This window comes from Arvicanthis niloticus, chromosome 2 (assembly GCF_011762505.2).
Source record: "Arvicanthis niloticus isolate mArvNil1 chromosome 2, mArvNil1.pat.X, whole genome shotgun sequence".
NCBI lineage: Eukaryota > Metazoa > Chordata > Mammalia > Rodentia > Muridae > Arvicanthis > Arvicanthis niloticus.
In genome coordinates, this window is record NC_047659.1 from 52,172,367 (window position 1) to 52,189,409 (window position 17,043).

General features: G+C 41.8%; 2 protein-coding genes across 5 annotated transcripts in view; one reads left to right on the forward strand and one right to left on the reverse strand.

Moving 5' to 3' along the window:
- Positions 1–1,797, forward strand: part of Pjvk (pejvakin) — a 10,994-nt gene extending 9,197 nt beyond the window's left edge. Inside the window, exons 5-6 of the mRNA XM_034495928.2 lie at positions 558–656; positions 1,505–1,797. Of these exons, the coding sequence (XP_034351819.1) occupies positions 558–656; positions 1,505–1,797 (392 nt within the window). The remainder of the gene's footprint in view (positions 1–557; positions 657–1,504) is intronic.
- A 4,926-nt stretch (positions 1,798–6,723) lies between these two features.
- Fkbp7 (FKBP prolyl isomerase 7) lies at positions 6,724–16,271 on the reverse strand. Of its 4 annotated transcripts, none has more exons than XM_034493665.2 (4): positions 15,956–16,269; positions 14,885–15,036; positions 11,212–11,342; positions 6,724–7,010 (listed from the first exon to the last, which is right to left on the reverse strand). In XM_034493665.2, exons 1-4 carry the CDS (start codon positions 16,162–16,164, stop codon positions 6,849–6,851), a joined length of 654 nt encoding a protein of 217 aa, XP_034349556.1. In that variant the 5' UTR covers positions 16,165–16,269; the 3' UTR covers positions 6,724–6,848. The 4 variants fall into 4 exon arrangements, 3 of the variants coding, with proteins under 3 accessions (XP_034349556.1, XP_034349555.1, XP_076785056.1); XM_034493664.2 differs by having other exon boundaries at positions 11,212–11,345; positions 15,956–16,268; XR_013108660.1 differs by lacking the exon at positions 6,724–7,010 and adding an exon at positions 13,033–13,145 and having other exon boundaries at positions 11,312–11,345; positions 15,956–16,270.
- Between the last annotated feature and the right edge of the window lie 772 nt (positions 16,272–17,043).

Here is a 17,043-nt window from a genome sequence, read left to right on the forward strand (position 1 = left end):
CATTGATTGTAGGCAGGAGTATAAAAGTATTTGATGGCATTCATCAAAATGGAATCGTGTCCATGAGCACATTTTTTGGCCTTTCTTTTCCAGAAAGTTACGCTATAGGTATACTGAGACATATGTACAGTGATAAAGAAATAGGTTATTTAGTTCCTAGTAGCAAAATAATAGAAGCATCCTTAGGGGACCCAGGAGCACAACAGTGGAGGACCAAACCAGGATGAGTAGGTACCTCTGGGCATGCAATGATCTTTAAGAGATGTTTTAAAAACTGTGTATGCTATGAAATTGTTTCTGGAAACATGCAAAAGCCTGCACACCAGGGCTCCTAAGCATATACAAGGCCTGTATCAGACAGGCTGTGTACAGATGGACAGAGACATGTCATTGTATGATTTTAATCTCTGAATTTTGAATGTCTTTTCCTCAAATGTGTAGCTCAGCTTTATTTAAATAAAAACTCTTTGAATTGCACGCTTGAGAATTCATATCACCTATGAAATGCTCAATAAGATGTAGCTGTTATAATAACATCGTCTCAAATTTGTTTGTAGACATTTGTGTCACGTCAGTGTCAAAAGGAGGATTTGAAAGGGAAGAAACGACAACCTTTGCCATGTTCTACAGACTGAGAAATATACTCTTTGAAAGAAGTATGTCTGCAAACTTCGTGATGTCTTGGTTTTTAATAGCTGAATAGTATTCCATTGTGTAGATAGACTACGTTTTCTTTACCCATGCTTCAGCTGAGGGGTATCCAGGGTGTTTCCAGTTTCTGGCTATTAAGAATGAAGCTGCTATGAACATAGTTGAGCAAGTGTCCCTATGGTATGGTCGGGCATCTTTTGGATATCTGCCTAAGATCGGTAAAGCTGGGTCCTGGGGTAGAACTATTCCCAAGTTTTTGAGAAACTGCCAAATTGATTTCCAGAGCGGTTGTACAAGTTTGCACTCCGGCTCCCCGTGCTCCACATCCTCGCCAGCATGTGCAGTCACTTGCGTTTTTAATCTTAGCCATTCTCATGGGTGTAAGATGGAATCTCAGAGTCATTTCTACTTGGACTGCCTGGTTGGGCCTCAGTGGGAGAGGATGTACTTAGTCCTGCAGGGACTAGATGCCCCAGGGTGGGGAGGTACCCAAGGGGTCGTTCCCCTTCTCTGAGGAGAAGAGGAAGGCATAATGGGGGAGGGATTTGTAATGGTAGGACTGAGAGGAGGGAGGACTGTGATCGGAATGTAAAGTGGATAAAAAAATAAATTCTTGAAGAGAGATGAGGGAGGGAGGGAGGGAGGGAGAGAGGGAGGGAGGGAGGAAGAGAAAGAGGAGAGAGAGAATGAATTTGGGAGCTCACTATATGTGGCTACCTACACAGTAACCATCTGTTAACATGTTTAAAATCCAGTTGTTTCCTGATGGATGGTTTGGATTGACACCTTTATAAACAGTGTAGGGTGCAGAGTTATTTTGACTTCTAACACATTTCTGGTTTCTGCTTTGCAGATAGGAGAGTGATGGACGCCATCTCTCGTTCCCAGCTTTACCTGGATGATCTCTTTTCTGACTTCTACGACAAACCTCTCAGCATGACTGACATTTCCCTCAAGGAGGGGACTCACATCCGAGTGAACTTACTAAACCACAACATTCCTAAAGGGCCCTGCATCCTCTGCGGAATGGGGAACTTGAAAAGGGAGACAGTTTACGGGTGCTTTCAGTGTTCTGTGGATGGCGTGAAGTACGTGAGGCTTCACGCGGTCCCTTGCTTTGATATCTGGCACAAAAGAATGAAATAAAAGGAAGAAGGAATATGCTTTGTGGGTGTTTTGTACTACACATGCCTTCCTTACGTTCTTTAGGTTTGCTTGGTTTTTTTTTTTTTAGCAGGAGGCTCTGGGAGCGATGATGGCGCATGCCTTTAGTTTTAGCTACTGGGAGGCTGAGACAGGAGGATCGAATCATGAGTCCAGGGCTTCTGGGCTGGAGTGCACTCTGCCAACTGGGTGTCTACACTAAGTTCGATGTGGTGTCCTTCAGGTGCTGAGTTCGGCATGGCTTTGGTGAGGACGAAATGCTATGGTTCCTGTCCCTGGGACAGAGTCAGCAGGTGTGGGCCTCCACCAGTATCAGTGGCTGCTGTGAGCATAAGGATTGTTGTATAATATAGTACATATTTTCACGTTCCTCCGAGGAATGTCCTGTTGACGTTGATGACTCCATGATGATCTAAGACAGCATGAGTTCAGGATGTGAAGGTGAGGCTAACGTCTCAGCAAAATGGTAAACACTGGAATCGTCAGCTTCCCTTAAGGCTGTGGAAAAGAACTCTAAAAATATGGGCTCAAAAGTATATAATTTCTCAACTATGCAAAAAAAAGGATGTAATATGAATTATATGAGGAGCTTCACGAATCTAAAGGAACAAAGGCAGCTGCATTAATGAACCAGCTTGTCATAAAGATATAAAGGCAGGCAGATTCCTGAGTTCAAGGTCAGCCTGGGACATAGCAATTCCAGACACTGGTGTGGTAGAAATGATAGTTCAGGGTAGGGTCCCACGCAGCTAGTCTGTGGCTAACAGAGGCAGGCAGATCTCCGAATTCGTTTGCAATGTTAAAAGAAAATGTGTTCTTGCTGTCTCCTAAGAATTAAGGGGCTGAGATCAACAGATGCTAATTCATAGGATAATCTAAAGGGAACCTGGAATTAATAACTGAATTGATATGTAAATAAAAAACTGGGCTTTTGGTCTGCAGGACATGAGGTAGCCAAAAGCAATAGCAGTTCTTTGAAGTTTTCTCTAGCCAGAGCTGAGCCCGTCTGGAGGTCTCTGGAGAGCAAAAACAGCCCTTCAAGAATGTTTTCTAAATTACTTAGAGAACTGATATAGCTGTTGGAGAAAATGTTTTCTAGCAGCTATCCAGAGAAAGACGGTCTGAAGAGTGAACATGGCTCTTTTAGAATGTTTTCTGGCTTTCTGATTTTGATCAAAAAACCCAAGAATTACTTTTAGAACTTTTCTAACAATTTCTGACTTGGTCTGAAGATTCGAGATTTTTTTTTATAGCAGCTTTTCTCCCAAATACCCATCTCTCAGGAACCTGGACCTAGCCAAGGCTGGTCCTTAGCATCCCAGGAGCAGGGACCACCAGGTTGCCTAAGGACGGGTGAACTGGCCCAGGGTGGGGGTGGGGAAGCAGGAGGACCTTTGGGTAACATTTTCCACCCATGAGGTGATGGAGATATTGCTACTGTCTTCTTCCTCGTGGGTTTTATGAGCTGTGTATACAAAACAAAGCTTAATTACAAAATTCAAAGGCAAGTACTCTTTCACAAATCTGTCCATTTCTTCCTAACCACTTGGGAATCATATCATTTTAAGTACCTTTTCAATATAATTCATATTTGTTCTAAAGAGAAATTTTATATTTAATCGCTTTTTAATTTAACAGTTAAAGATGACAAATAGGCACCAAGTGGTTACTTTAGTGCCCTAGGTTTGGTACCAGGAGAAAAAAAATGTGTTAATAATTTAATATATTCCTAAATGTTTAATTGTGGTATCAGATTAAGAACCCTGAGCTCAGCATGGAGTTCTGTTCACTGCAAACTGTGTGACTGACAGTGGTAATGGGTGACCATTCTGTCTAGTAATTTTGCTTTGCAAAATGGGTGCTGTCACTTTAAAATTAAGGAAAATAGGACAGGGCTTTATCTTTGGAAATGTTTAGTGGATTTAATATGTTTTATTCTCAATTGTTTGGGGCTGGGGAAGTAGGACCTTGCTATTATCCAATCTGTTCTCAAAATCCTGGGCTCAGGGGATTTGCCTACCTTGGTGGGTAATGGTTACATACCACTGTATGTTTTTCAAATTTTTTTTTTTGTTTGTTTGTTCTTTAAATTTATTTATTTATATATGAGTACACTGTAGCTGTCTTCAGACACACCAGAAGAGGGCATCAGATCCCATTACAGATGGTTGTGAGCCACCATGTGGTTGCTGGGACTTGAACTCAGGACCTCTGAAAGAGCAGCCAGTGCTCTTAACCGCTGAGCCATCTCTCCAGCCCTTCAAATATTTTGTTTTTTTGAGACAGGGTTTCTCTGTGTAGCCTTGGCTGTCCTGGAACTCACTCTGTAGACCAGGCTGGCCTCGAACTCAGAAATCCACCTGCCTCTGTCTCCCAAATGCTGGGATTAAAGGCACTCGCCCCCACTGCCCGGAAAATTCAAATATGTTTTTATCTACTAAAACATCTGAAATTTTCATATACTGACAACTAATTATCTTTTATTAAAATAATTGTAGAAATGTTTTAAAATTCCAGTTTCAAAATGAGTAACAGTATTCAGAGTTCGATTCATGGAGTCCAGGCTGGTCTTGAACTCCCTATAGCTCAGGGTACTGCTGAATGCCTCACTGTCCTGCATCAACCTCTGAGTTTGGGATTACAGGTGTTGTGTTACCACTCCCAGATTGTAGGGTGCTGGGATTGAATGAGGGTCTTCAAGCATGTTAGGTGAATGCTATAACCGGGCTACCACATCTCCAGCTGATGCATACTTAACTCTTTTTTAAAATTATTTATTTTATGAATAATACACTGTCGCTATCATTGGACATACCAGAAGAGGGCATCAGATCCCATTACAGATGGTTGTGAGCCACTGTGTGGCTGCTGGGAATTGAACTCAGGACCTCTGGAAGAGCAGTCAGTGCTCTTAACCTCTGAGCCATCTCTCCATCCCCCATATTTAATTCTTAAAAACAAGTTTAGAAGTACTTTGTATAGGCTGGCTAAAGTAGTACATGCCTGTAATCAGTATGTAATCAAGAAGCTGAGGCAGGGGTATTGAGAGTTTGATACCAGGCTCGGCTGCATAGTGAGTCCCAGACAAGCTTGGGCTGTATAGCAAGGCCCTGTGATAAAAACAAATGCTTTGAAGAAATAATGGGCTAGAAAGGGCTCTCACATATTCACGTTTACACTCCATGCCCGTGTTTGAGGGAATAACTGGCAGAGGACTCAGAGATGAGAGAATGTTAGAAAGTTAAGAAAAGGTAGGAAAGGTGAATGCATATGGTGGCGCACACCTTTAATTCCAGCACTTGAGAGGCAGAGGCAGGGAGATCTCTGTGAGTTTGAGCCCAGTCTGGTTTACAGAGTTAGTTTCAGGACAGCCAGGGCTAAATAAATAAATAAATAAATGTTGTTATACCTACTTTGGGTAGCTCACAATGGCCTGTAACTCTAGCTTCAGGAAGTCAGAGTCTCTGGCCTCTATAGACACTTTTATTTGTGTGTGTGTGTGTGTGTCACACACATTTTTTTTTTTAAAAAAAGTTATAGATAATATACAAGAAGAAAGAAGTGGAATAATACATTACATTACATACATATATACATACATACATACATACATACATACATACATACATGTTCCAGGACAGCCAAAGCTGTTACGCAGAGAAGCCCTGTCTCCAAACAAACAAACAAACTAAGCAAAGAAAAGAGCAGACCAGGAAAGCTGTTTGCTCTGGGCTCATGTATTTCAGCCAGAGCAATCCTGCCTGACCTAGTATGAAGCATCTAGAATTTTACGATTCTAGTGCCCTTCCTTTAGCAACATATGGTCCAGTATTGCTTCCTTACTCTTAACAAGTTGGACCACACCGCTGTTTTGACCATGATTCAACACTGTCATAGCAAGGTTATCTCTTTTGTAGCAGAAACTACAGCTTCACATTTTTTAATTCTTTAAAGCATTCCAGTTTGTAAGGATCATTTGCATTAATAAGAATGTTGGAGTGAAGAAATATAGGGATCTCTAGAGAAAGGCAACCAGAAATTGAGAAACGCCATGACACCAGTTTAAAGTTATGGACAAAAGTAATGGATGGGGGGGTGGGGTGGGAATGTGCACTGGGGGAGCTGGAGAGATGGTTTGGCAGTCAGTCCTGTGTAAGATTCTTGCAAAGGGCTATGGCTTGAATTCCAGCACCCATTTTGGGTAGCTCACAATGGCCTTTAACTCCCCGCTCCAGGAAGTCACAGACTCTGGCCTTCATAGACACCTTTATTCGTGTGTGTGTGTGTGTGTGTGTGTGTGTGTGTGTGTGTGCGCGCGCGCGCGTGTGCGTGTGTCTCATACACTTAATAAAATAAATGTTTTTAAAAAGTTTAGATAGTAGACAAGAAGGAAGATAGAAGAGGAATGAATGATACATTTATAATACTGCTTGAAGAGGCATACTGTGTGTAGGTGATGAACTTTGGTTTGGCCAAACTCCCAAGGCCAGAAGCTTGCACCAAGAGAGTACACTGTGTTGAAATTCATGATTCAGGTATACACAAATGACACCTTCCTGCATGAACTCCAAAGAAAGATTCTATGTGGATATTTTTCATATCCTACTGTCTATAACATCACGAAATGCATAAATAAAAGAGACCTAAGTTCCTGGTCTCTGGGTATTTTTAGGTAGAGGGCATTATAAGGGCTTTTGGATCTTTGCATACTTATTCTTGCTGTTAGCCGTGGGGTTGGAAAGCACCCATTCTGCATCTTAACCTGTGTATTCATCTATATCCTGAAGGAGGGATGCAGCCACTGGGATCCAGCCCATTCCTTATTAGTGTAATCTATGGTCACAGGAGAAAATTACAGTAAACACAATCACACCTACCCAAGAGCCATATTTGCAAAACAGCTTCACATTATTACACCGAAACTAAGTTTATTGAAAGAAACAAGTATCTCCTCATAAGGGAAAATAGGTATAACTACAACATAGGGAACAGTGATTTTTTTTAAAAGCAAACAAACAGAGAAGTAAATAAATTTATAGCTCGTCATGTTGGTGCACATTGTATTCCTTGGGAGAAATGAAGCCGTCTCCATTGTGGTCATTTTTCTTAAAGATATCTTCCAAAACTGCCTTTTGATATGACTTGTCACGGGGTTTGGCATCTTTTTCAAAGTCCTTCTGTAAGTAAAGCTCTATCTAGAGGCCAGAACACAACATTGTTAATAAAAAAGTACCACAAGTAATGTCTTTGTCACTCTAAGAAATGATTACAGTAATGAATAAGCATAGTAAGTGATTCAAACATTTTAAATAATTGATCTAATTGTTTATGAGGGAGGGGAACTCAAGGACCATGGTACACATATGGAGATCAGAGGACAACTTGTAGGAACTGGTTCTCTTTCTACTATGTAGGGGTACCAGGGACTGAACTCAGATCATCAGGCTTGGAGCAAGAGCTACATTCACTGTGAAATCTTACCAACCCATAACCATCTTAAAAAAGATATTTCAAACTTTGGAAATATCTTAGAAACAGGGTCTTTCTACATAGGGCTTGGCTGTCCTGGAACTCATTCTGTAGATCAGGCTGGCCTCAAACTCACAGAGATCTGCTTGCTTCTGCCTCCCAAGTACTGGTATTATAGGCATGTGCCAACATGTCTGGCCTGGGATTTTTGTTTTGTTTTTAATTTTTGAAGAGGAATGGTTATTCAAATTAGCTGTCCCTGGGGTTATAGATTGGTGGTACTAGCCACACTTAATTTTCCTGAAACTAAATACTTTCTAATAGTCCACATTGTTCATATTAGAAAAGAAAAACACATTCATATTGATTCCTATTATTAATAAACTCTCTTTAGCATCTCTGTCTCTGGAACTAATGAATTTACTGCATAATCAAGCCAACCACGGGCGTGAGATGCTCTGAAGTACACGGACTGCTTGCATTTGCAGCATATACAGTTTCACTAAGCAAACAATAAAGCACTGCACTATTAGTCACATGCAATTTCTCTGCATTTGAAATGGGGCTACAGCAAACTGAGACGTGCTCTTGAAAGTGTTAAGTCACACAGATGATTTTAGAGATAGAAACTAAATGTATGCTTCACTGATAATTTTTATATAGGTTTCATGTTGAAATGGTACTATTTCATCTATATAATGAGTTCAGCTAAGTCACAAACAGATCATGATTTTTCTTTGTTTTTCCATGTCCTTGTCTTGAGATGATATCGCCTCTCGTTGTGCTCCCAGGGCTGGTCTCAACTCATAGGCTCGATCAATTCTTCTGCTCCAGCTTCCTTAGGGCTGGGACCATGGGTAATATCACCATGGCGAATGTTCTTTTTACTTTTTAATATGTGTACACCACATAATTTCAAGTTACAGTTATCTATGTAACCCAGCTGTTTCTCCACATGAAAATGCTGATTTATAGAAAAGAAAGCATAGCACACTGGCCTGGGGATAATTTTAATGTGGCCATTTTAACGGCAAGAGACATTTTGAAAGGTGGAGTTGAATAGAAAACCGTTTTAGTAATGCATATCCCATGCTCATTCCATCATAAAGAATGGTCAGTATCCCTTGAGTCAGCTTCTCAGAGGTGACTGATCCTGTATGAAGGGAGATACATTGTTTCCCCGTCTACCTATACAGGTATAAAGCATTTTAAACAGCCCCAAACATTCTGAATTTCCTAAACAATATCTATTTTTGTCCATATAGTGTAGTAGAGGTCCAAAAAGGTGGTGGGCAAGAACATAACTTTAATTTTTAAATAAAGATTTGTTTTATTATTTAATATATGTGTGCCTGCAGTACCAAAAGGGACCAGAAGAGGGCATCAGACCCCTTGGAGCTGGAGTTACAGGGGGTTGTAAACTGCCTGATGAGGACAGATGCTGGAGGAGATGCTTGGTAAATGCTCGGGTCCTTTGGAAGAGCAGGGATTGCTGAGCCATCTACCCAGCCCTATGACTTTAATGTTTGCTACTAACGGGTTCTACATTACTTTCATTTTGTAATTTAATACTGTACTCCACTCCCATCTTAGGTAAACTGAAGAGACAATCTATTAAATTTTTCTGATCGTTAAGCAAGAAAGTTTCTGTTAGTTCATGTTTCAAATCTGGGCTTCCACACGTATTGATTTCACGGTCTTTGACAAAAATGTAGCCTTTCCGAACACTAGGAGTAGCATCTGTAAAAGGAGGGTGATATCTGAACTAAAGACTTGATACAGGGTCAACATCAACAGAAGACAACTACTGTTACAACCGGGCAAAAACCATTTTTACCCATCTGGTTATAACATAGCCAATATCCTGATGCCTGGTAAAGAGAAGCTAAACAGATCACACTTTGGATTTCCACTACTTTTATTTTTTCAGAAAAGAATTGGAGATGCCGTAATGTCTAGAGGTCTTTCTAATTCTCAAAGGAACCTCTGGGTGTGGCTAAAGGAACTAAGGAATGGTGTGTGCCCAGGCTGCCCCCAGGGTGCTATGAGAATCCCTTCACTGCTGTTATTCATTCCAAAGACGGTGGTGATGAGGAGTCAGCAGAGGAGAAACACTGAAAACAGCCTCCTCTTTAAGGGTCCTTCTAAGGCCTGCTGTCCTGGGTCATCTGGGAAAGGGGAATTTTGTTGAGGAGCTGTCTCTATCAGATTGTCTTGTAGCAAGCCTGAGGAGGTATTTTCTTAATTAATGATTGACGTGGAAGGGTGCTCACTGTGGGTGGTGTTACCTTTGGGCAGGTGCTCCAAGGCTGTGTAAGGCAGCAGACTAAGCCAGGGATAGGGAAGAAGCCAGGAAGCAGTGTTCCACCATAGTCTCTGCTTCAGTTCCTACCTTGAGCTCCCTTGTCCTGGCTTCCCTCAGTGGATTGTGACCCAGGATATATAAGCCAGATAAGGCCTTTATCCCCAAGTTGCTTTTGGTTGTGGTCTTTATTGCAGCAGTAGAAAGCAAAGTAAGACGCTGGGCAAACATGCCTCTCTCCCTGCTGGCTGACTGGAGAGCCTCAAAGGAAGTTCTACTGCCTACTAAGTTCCTGGAGCTGGAGCTGGAGTTGAGTGGGAAGAAAGTCAGAGAGGGAAATGAAGAAGAGGTAGGTGAGTAGAGATACAGCTTAGAGGCCCAGTGCTTGTGTAGCATGCAAGCAATGTAGCATGGCATTCTAGGTCCAATTCCTAGGCAAAATAGTAAAGAAAAAAAGGAAAAGACCCATTAGTTAGGGCTGGTGGTTTATTCCTGTAATTCTAATACTTGGGAGAAGAAAGAGGATTTCTACAAGTTCAAGACCAGCCTATACAACATCATGAGTTCCAGGGCAGCTTGGGGCTAAAGTGAAGCCTTATCTCAACCCCACAGTCCCTGCAATAGAAAAAGGACTGACATTATATTTGAAATCAGGGGACTACCTACCTTGTATTGCCTACTTAGGTGGTAGTTAATACATGTTTAAGCCACCTCTAAACAAAGGAGGGAGCAGAGAGTTGAGCATAGACTGTAGAACTAGGTGAGGCATTAGGCTTCCCAGAAACATCCAAGATGGTAATTCTCAAAAAAGCATGGAGTGGCCAAGGCTCAGAGACACAGCGAGACAGCCTGGGGTGCCATGCTGGTTTTGTAACTGCAGCTACATGGCTCCTGAAAGCTTTCTCCCTATCTACAAGGTGGTGATGATGAACTGTCCTGGAGATTAGACAGATTCATGGACTTTATGTACTTAAAATGGTACCTGGGACTAAGGAAGTGTGAAGAACTCGCACCAACATTGCAATGTTGATCTAGAGGAGATGGGGATGAACCCATAGCTCACGCTTGCCAACTTCTTACCCATCCAGGTCAGATCCTTGCTCCTAATCTCCTTTATGTCCCAGTCCAGAGGTGACAGCGCTATTTGCCCTGTGACATGTTTATATAGTACTATTGGAAAGAGGTCTGTCCCCTCTGGTGTCCATGTTGGAAGAGCCATAGGTAGCTTGGGATTTTTCTGATTGACTCATTGAGGTGACTGGTAACTGAACCCAGAGCCTCAGACAGTCAGGCAAGCACTCTCTGTAGCCCAGGCTGTCCTTCAGGTGTTAGTTCTTATGACAAGTTTGAGAGTAACTGAAGCTACAGGCCTGCCTTATAAAGTAACAGTATGGCTTTAATGACCTTCCTATATACAGAGAAATGGGAAAGGACTTTTTTTCCCTCAGATTTTAGAGTTTCCAGCAAACCGCTCTCTCTATTAAAGCAATCAGAGCCAATACTAGAGACAAACTAAAAGGTATCTCAACACAAATCCCAATACTAGCAAAAAATAATAAATGTCTTCAACACAATTTGAGTTATAATAAAAAAAAATCAAACTGCACACAGGAAGTTTGAATTACCTCAGCTTTGGAGAGTTGCCGGTCATTATCCGTGTCAATTTCCTTAAATGTTTCAATGCTTCGTGGTCCTTTGGTCACGGCATAAAGTTCAATCTCAAACATCAGAGTTGCATTGGGTGGAATCTTGCCTTCTGCTAAGGGTTTAAATTGTAACAGTTTGACTTATATGAAATTAGCCTTCAGGTATTTGCTCTGTGGCCGCATTAATATCAGGGTCATAGACCTTAGAAGAACTGCTTTCAAAACTAAAACTTTTTGACATCAAAGAAAACCACGGAAGTTCAATTTATCCTCTTCCCCCACATTTTATAAAAACATTTTGGAACTTTTTTCCCCCACTGTCTTTTAAACTAAGTCAATTCAAAGGCCCTTCTGGACCAGATTAAGTTTCCTGATTAAGTTAGAATAAACCGAGATTTTATAAGTATATCCTGATCATCATGTAGCAGAGATGCAGTATAGAGAAGAAATGTACGAGCAGAGAATTTCCAAAGCTGGGCGGGTCAGAACTCAGCGGCAACTGCTGCCAAGCCTGATCTGAGTTTCACTCCCTGGGACCCACACAGTGGGAGAAGCGGACCCTCCACATACCTGCTAAGGCACATGCTGCACCCCACATAAATAAATAAGTGTAATTAAGAAGAAAAAGAAAGGGCTAGAGAGATGGCTCAGTAGTTAAGAGCACCAACTGCTCTTCCAGAGGTCCCGAGTTCAGTTCCCAGCAACCACATGGTGGCTCACAGCCATCTGTAATGGGATCCGATGCTCTCTTCTAGTGTGTCTGAAGACAGCTGCAGTGTACTCATATAAATAAAATAAATAAATCGAAGAAGGAGGAGGAGGAGGAGGAAGAGGAGGAGGAGGAGGAGGGGGAAGAAGAGATTTCAAAGTATAATGTCTGGGAAAATAATTTTATAAGTCACCCAGAAGCGTAAGTAAAAAATATTAATTCTTAAAATTCTTTAGAGACATTGAAGAGATAAATGCAAAAATCCAGAAGCAATTTTACAAAGACATTTATAATTATCATAAAAAATTTTAAATATGAAGTTGAATAGTTTTAATACGGTTCACCTGTTAGCTGATGCCACTGGTGGATTTAGTCAGACTTTAGACAGGGGCTTTTTCAGATGAGTATTCATGGGGTTGCCATGAGGCAGTGATCAGCTGACTATGTTTCCAGGGTCTTATGGCCATGTGATCTAGGACAAGCTATCTGACAAATGACTGACACTCTTGGAGAGTAGCTAAGTTTGTCCATCAAAAGAAACAGCAGTTTCCTTAATAGTCAAGTAGATGATTCTTGCTAAAATACTTACATAGTCCATAAAGGAAAGGGTAGAAGTTACAGCCTGAAGCAGTGCATTGCAATTTCCAAAATCAGAACACAGCAAAATCTACTCACCATCATGTGCCTGTTGCCAAAGTCCTGATCTAATGCCCTATAGATTACCTGGCTTTGAAGGACAGAAAACTAACTTTGACCATAATCAAGACAGACTCAAAACACAAATTCCTTTTGTTATTTTGGTGCTAGTGATGGAAGCAGGGTCTGGCAGGCAAGTGGGCACATACACCATTGAGCTACCCTGAAGCCCAAACTTGACACCCCCCCACCCCCAGAAAAAAAGACCACAGATGCAAAGGGAGTACCAAACAATTCTATTACACACACAGAAAATGTTGCTAATTAGTTTTTTTCCTACAAAATGAAAAAAGATTGAAGCATAACGAGGAGATAGATGCACACTGCATTGGAATTACCTACATTTGTAGAGGTAGATCGGAGAGGCGGGGTTAATGTAAAGAGTATATACATACCACAGAGACGGTTAATCAAAGCTAGAAAGTCACATGCACTGTAAGACATGCAGGGGTGTTCTGGGACATGAGCCAAGGACATTTCACCAGAGGAAAGCTTCTTCAAGCATCACCTAAAATGAAGTTAAACTAATGTTACATTGTAATGACAACTTACATTGAGCCTATCCAGACCTGTAAAGAACAAGCCAGTCAACATGCTAGCATCCCTGCCCTTACCCCTAGCTGAGGAGCTTTCGACAGCTGAGAGGAGGTAGGGTTAGTTTTAGGGCTTTGGTCTCTGGTAGGTTGACCACACTCCAATGGATGGCTCCACACCCATGAGTGTATGGACAACACAAATTGACTGGTAGGTGATATATGTGTGTGTGTGTGCGCGCGCGCGTGCGACACAACCTTAGGAGGGGTAGAGAGGTGGAGAGTGAATCTGAGAGGAATTAGGGGGAGGAGTTTGTGAATCTGATCAATATACACTGTGTGTATATATGAAACTCTCAATAAAAATCATGCATTTTTTAAAAAAGCATGCACAACCAAGATTTTGCTAAATAGCTATGGTGTGCACTACAACTTCTAAGATCATGGAATCTAAGCTGCTGTAGTAATGGCAAAGCAACAGGAAAGCAACTGCAGTCCTGTGTGCATACTTTAGGCCTCAGTTTTCTTACAAGTAAAATAAAGGTGCTAGTGAAATGAATTGTTTTGATGTTTATTGGAGACTCCTCGAAGTTATTAAGAGCTGTCTATCTCCCTGCAGCAAGGGTGGAGTTGTTGACAGTTTAGGCAGCTTGGGTAGTCACAGACACACACACACACACACACACACACACACACAGAGAGGATATCAGGGATATATATACAGGATGTATGTATGTATATGATATCAGGGTCCTATACACACACACACACACACACACACACACACACACACACACACAGATGATACCAGATATGTGTGTATATATATATATATATATATACACACCAGAGGATGTATGTATGTATGCATGTATGTATGCATGTATGTATATGATATCAGGGTCCTATATACACACACACACACACACACACACACACACACGATATCAGGGTCTTATACACACATATATACACACACAGAGGATATCAGGGTACCTATACACACATAAACACACACACACACAGAGGATATCAGGGTACCTATACACACATAAACACACACACACACACGCACACACACACACACACAGGATATACAAATGATGCCATGGGAAGCTGTCTTTTCTGTTTCTTTGATAGTGCAGTGCTGGATTAAAGTCAGGCCTTTGCCTATGCTGACTTCCTCCCAGTGCTAGGAGCTATTTTGATGGGAGCAAGTGATTGGCAGAATCATTGAACATGAAGCTGTAGATATCTGGAGTCATTTCTTTTTCATGTCACATCTCAGCTTCCCTCGATCTGACGTGGGGCAGTGGCCTTCTCTTGCTAAAAAGTATAGGCAAGGGGGATCACCTCTTAAAGACTCAGCCAACACCTTCGAGGATGGTTTTTCTCTACAAGATATGGGGATAATGCCACAATCACACCGTAGGAACCTGAGTGCTATTTACATATTAGCTATTTCTAACAGGTGGAGTTGCCAAGAGCTCTACACACCAGTGAGCCCATTGTTTTATTTGCTCTCCGATCTCTGGACTCTGGGTTTCTTCCAGCTCCTGCTTCTTGTGGATTGTGCTGCTACTGTGAACATGAATATACAAATATCTCTTTCAGGCTTACTTCCATTTTTTTAAGCATATGCAGATTTGTTTTGAATTTTATGAATGACTTCTTTAAAAAAAACTACTAAAAGATATATTTAAAAAAATCTTACCATAGCCTTCTTTCCCATATGCAAATGAAGGAGGTATAATCACCTTTCTCTTTTCTCCAGGGCACATGTTCATCATAGCAATGTCCAGCCCCTTTATGACATGTCCAACACCAAGAACAAACCATTTAGGGTGGCCTTCATCTTGTGTCCGGCTATAAGAAACCAGACTTAGTGCGTAAATAAGCTTATCTCATGAAAGAAACTTTTAAATACAGCTTAGGCATTTTGTTATTTAAAACTGGAATCTCTTTTCCCATACTGCACTCTTCAGAACTCTGTCCTTTGTAAAGTGTTTGGCTCAAATATCCCCATAAATTGGCAGAGCGTATGACTGGAAGTCATTCAGATTTCTGATTTTTGCCATCCTTACAAAAACTACCCAACGGTTCACTTTTTAAAATGGGTCTCCTGCCTCTAACTAGCTGCATGGCTTGAACAAAATGACACATTTAACTTCTCTGGGTTTGTCCCCCAAACCAAAGGGGTAGGCTGAGCCCCAAATTTCAAGAATAACTGAAAAATAGCATCCTGTCAAATTTCTCGTCTACATAGGAAGAATAAATTTTCTTCTAAGTTGGAAAGACAGGTGTGTCTTTGGTGGGTAACACTGCAGCTAAAGAGAGAGCATTCAGTCAGACCGGAGTAGGGATTAGAGCAGAATGGATGTGATAACCAGGGGCTCTATTAGAAAATTACCCACAAAGTCCGGGAGAAAATGTGGATCAGACTTCAGTTCCGGGTAAAGAGAAAGTGTGAATATCTTTTCAAGCAGCCTCTAGATTTAGTTTTCAGGGTCCCAAGGACAGTGGTGGTGGCCAACACTCAGCTTGATGGGGTCTTCAGTCAACTTACTGCGCTAACATTTTAAATAATTAAAAACTTTCAGGTTTTTTTTTTTTTAAGGGACTATCTTCTAATCTAAATTGGCATGCTGGCTTACTTTACTGTTAAAAAAACAACACCAAAACCCTTAAACTAAAACAATCAGATAGGCTCTGGCTGCAGCTGGTGTTGGTGATGGGTAAGATCTGGTGTATCGACTGAACTTGAACTGCATGGAGCATCTCCTACCTGCAGTAGAATTTGGAGCCATCTTTAGCCAAGTAGCCATCGTAATGGGCATTTAGCAGGTCTCCTTTCCTGCTTGTTTTGGAGCAGTTTTCTGGACGATGCAAAACTTCTATTTTCACTTCCTCAGTGGTTTCTTCTTTTGTTTGTTCCTGAGCACCGGAACAACCCCAGAGGCTAAGGAAAACTGCTAGTCTGAATAGGATATTCATGTTTCCCAAAGCAGCACTCTCAGGCCCAGTGTAGGCCCCTCAGTGTGTCAGCAGGCTGACCGGACTGAACTGGGACGCGTGGCAGGCATTGTCCTACGTCACAAAGGTCCAAGGCGGGGCTACGCGAGGTCCTGCCCACTCTCGCACCAGCAAATCGCTGCCGGTTTGGAGTTTGTCCTGAGCGCTGGGTGTCCCCGTTGGTTGTACTCGGGCTAGAATAGAACAGCACACCCAGTCTCTTCTCGCTAAGCCGGCAGGTTTCTTCCTCCTGCAGTAGTCAGACTTGGGTTTCCTGAAATAAAACTGGCATTACGGTGGCCATTTCTAGGCATTTAGGAGATGGCGCAAAATTCTATGGCCTCCACTTGATGCCCTGGTCTTGCCTCCCTAACACTGCCTCAGCTAACGGATTGCTTGAATGGCTTGGCTTTAAATTTCTAAATGATACACCGAACTATTTGGCCATAGAAAAAGAATACATAGCTGTAGGTCCCTAATACAGTATCTTAAAAATATTAAAATGTTGCGCCAAGAAATTGATACAAAATGCAAACAGGACACGGTGGGATGTTCTAGTCGTAATATGGCTTTTCTTTCTAGACACAGAAGGCTTCTAAGGCCCCTAGGGACTTGACAGGCATAGTGGATGCAGACATTTTTGGAAGAATAGGTTCTTGACAAGATAGGTTGGCTGATCTTCTCTGGATATTTGAGGAAGTCCGTGAAGGTGTTTTTTTTGGGGGGGGGGAGATGGGGGTCGGGGTACTATATAAAAGGTTGTGTCTATCACATGCAGCCAGGACGCTCCCAGAACACAGCGGTGTGTCTCTGGGGCTCCAGCAGCCCATGCCTGACATTGCAAAAGATAGCTTGTGTTTC

Coding starts and splice junctions, on each gene's coding strand:
- Fkbp7 (XM_034493664.2), bottom strand. CDS start 16,164: ATGAATATCCTATTCAGACTAGCAGTTTTCCTTAGCCTCTGGGGTTGT. Junction 15,037..15,955: donor GGCTCCAAATTCTACTGCAG/GTAGGAGATGCT, acceptor GGTTTCTTATAG/CCGGACACAAGATGAAGGCC. Junction 7,011..11,211: donor GGCAACTCTCCAAAGCTGAG/GTAATTCAAACT, acceptor TCTGGCCTCTAG/ATAGAGCTTTACTTACAGAA.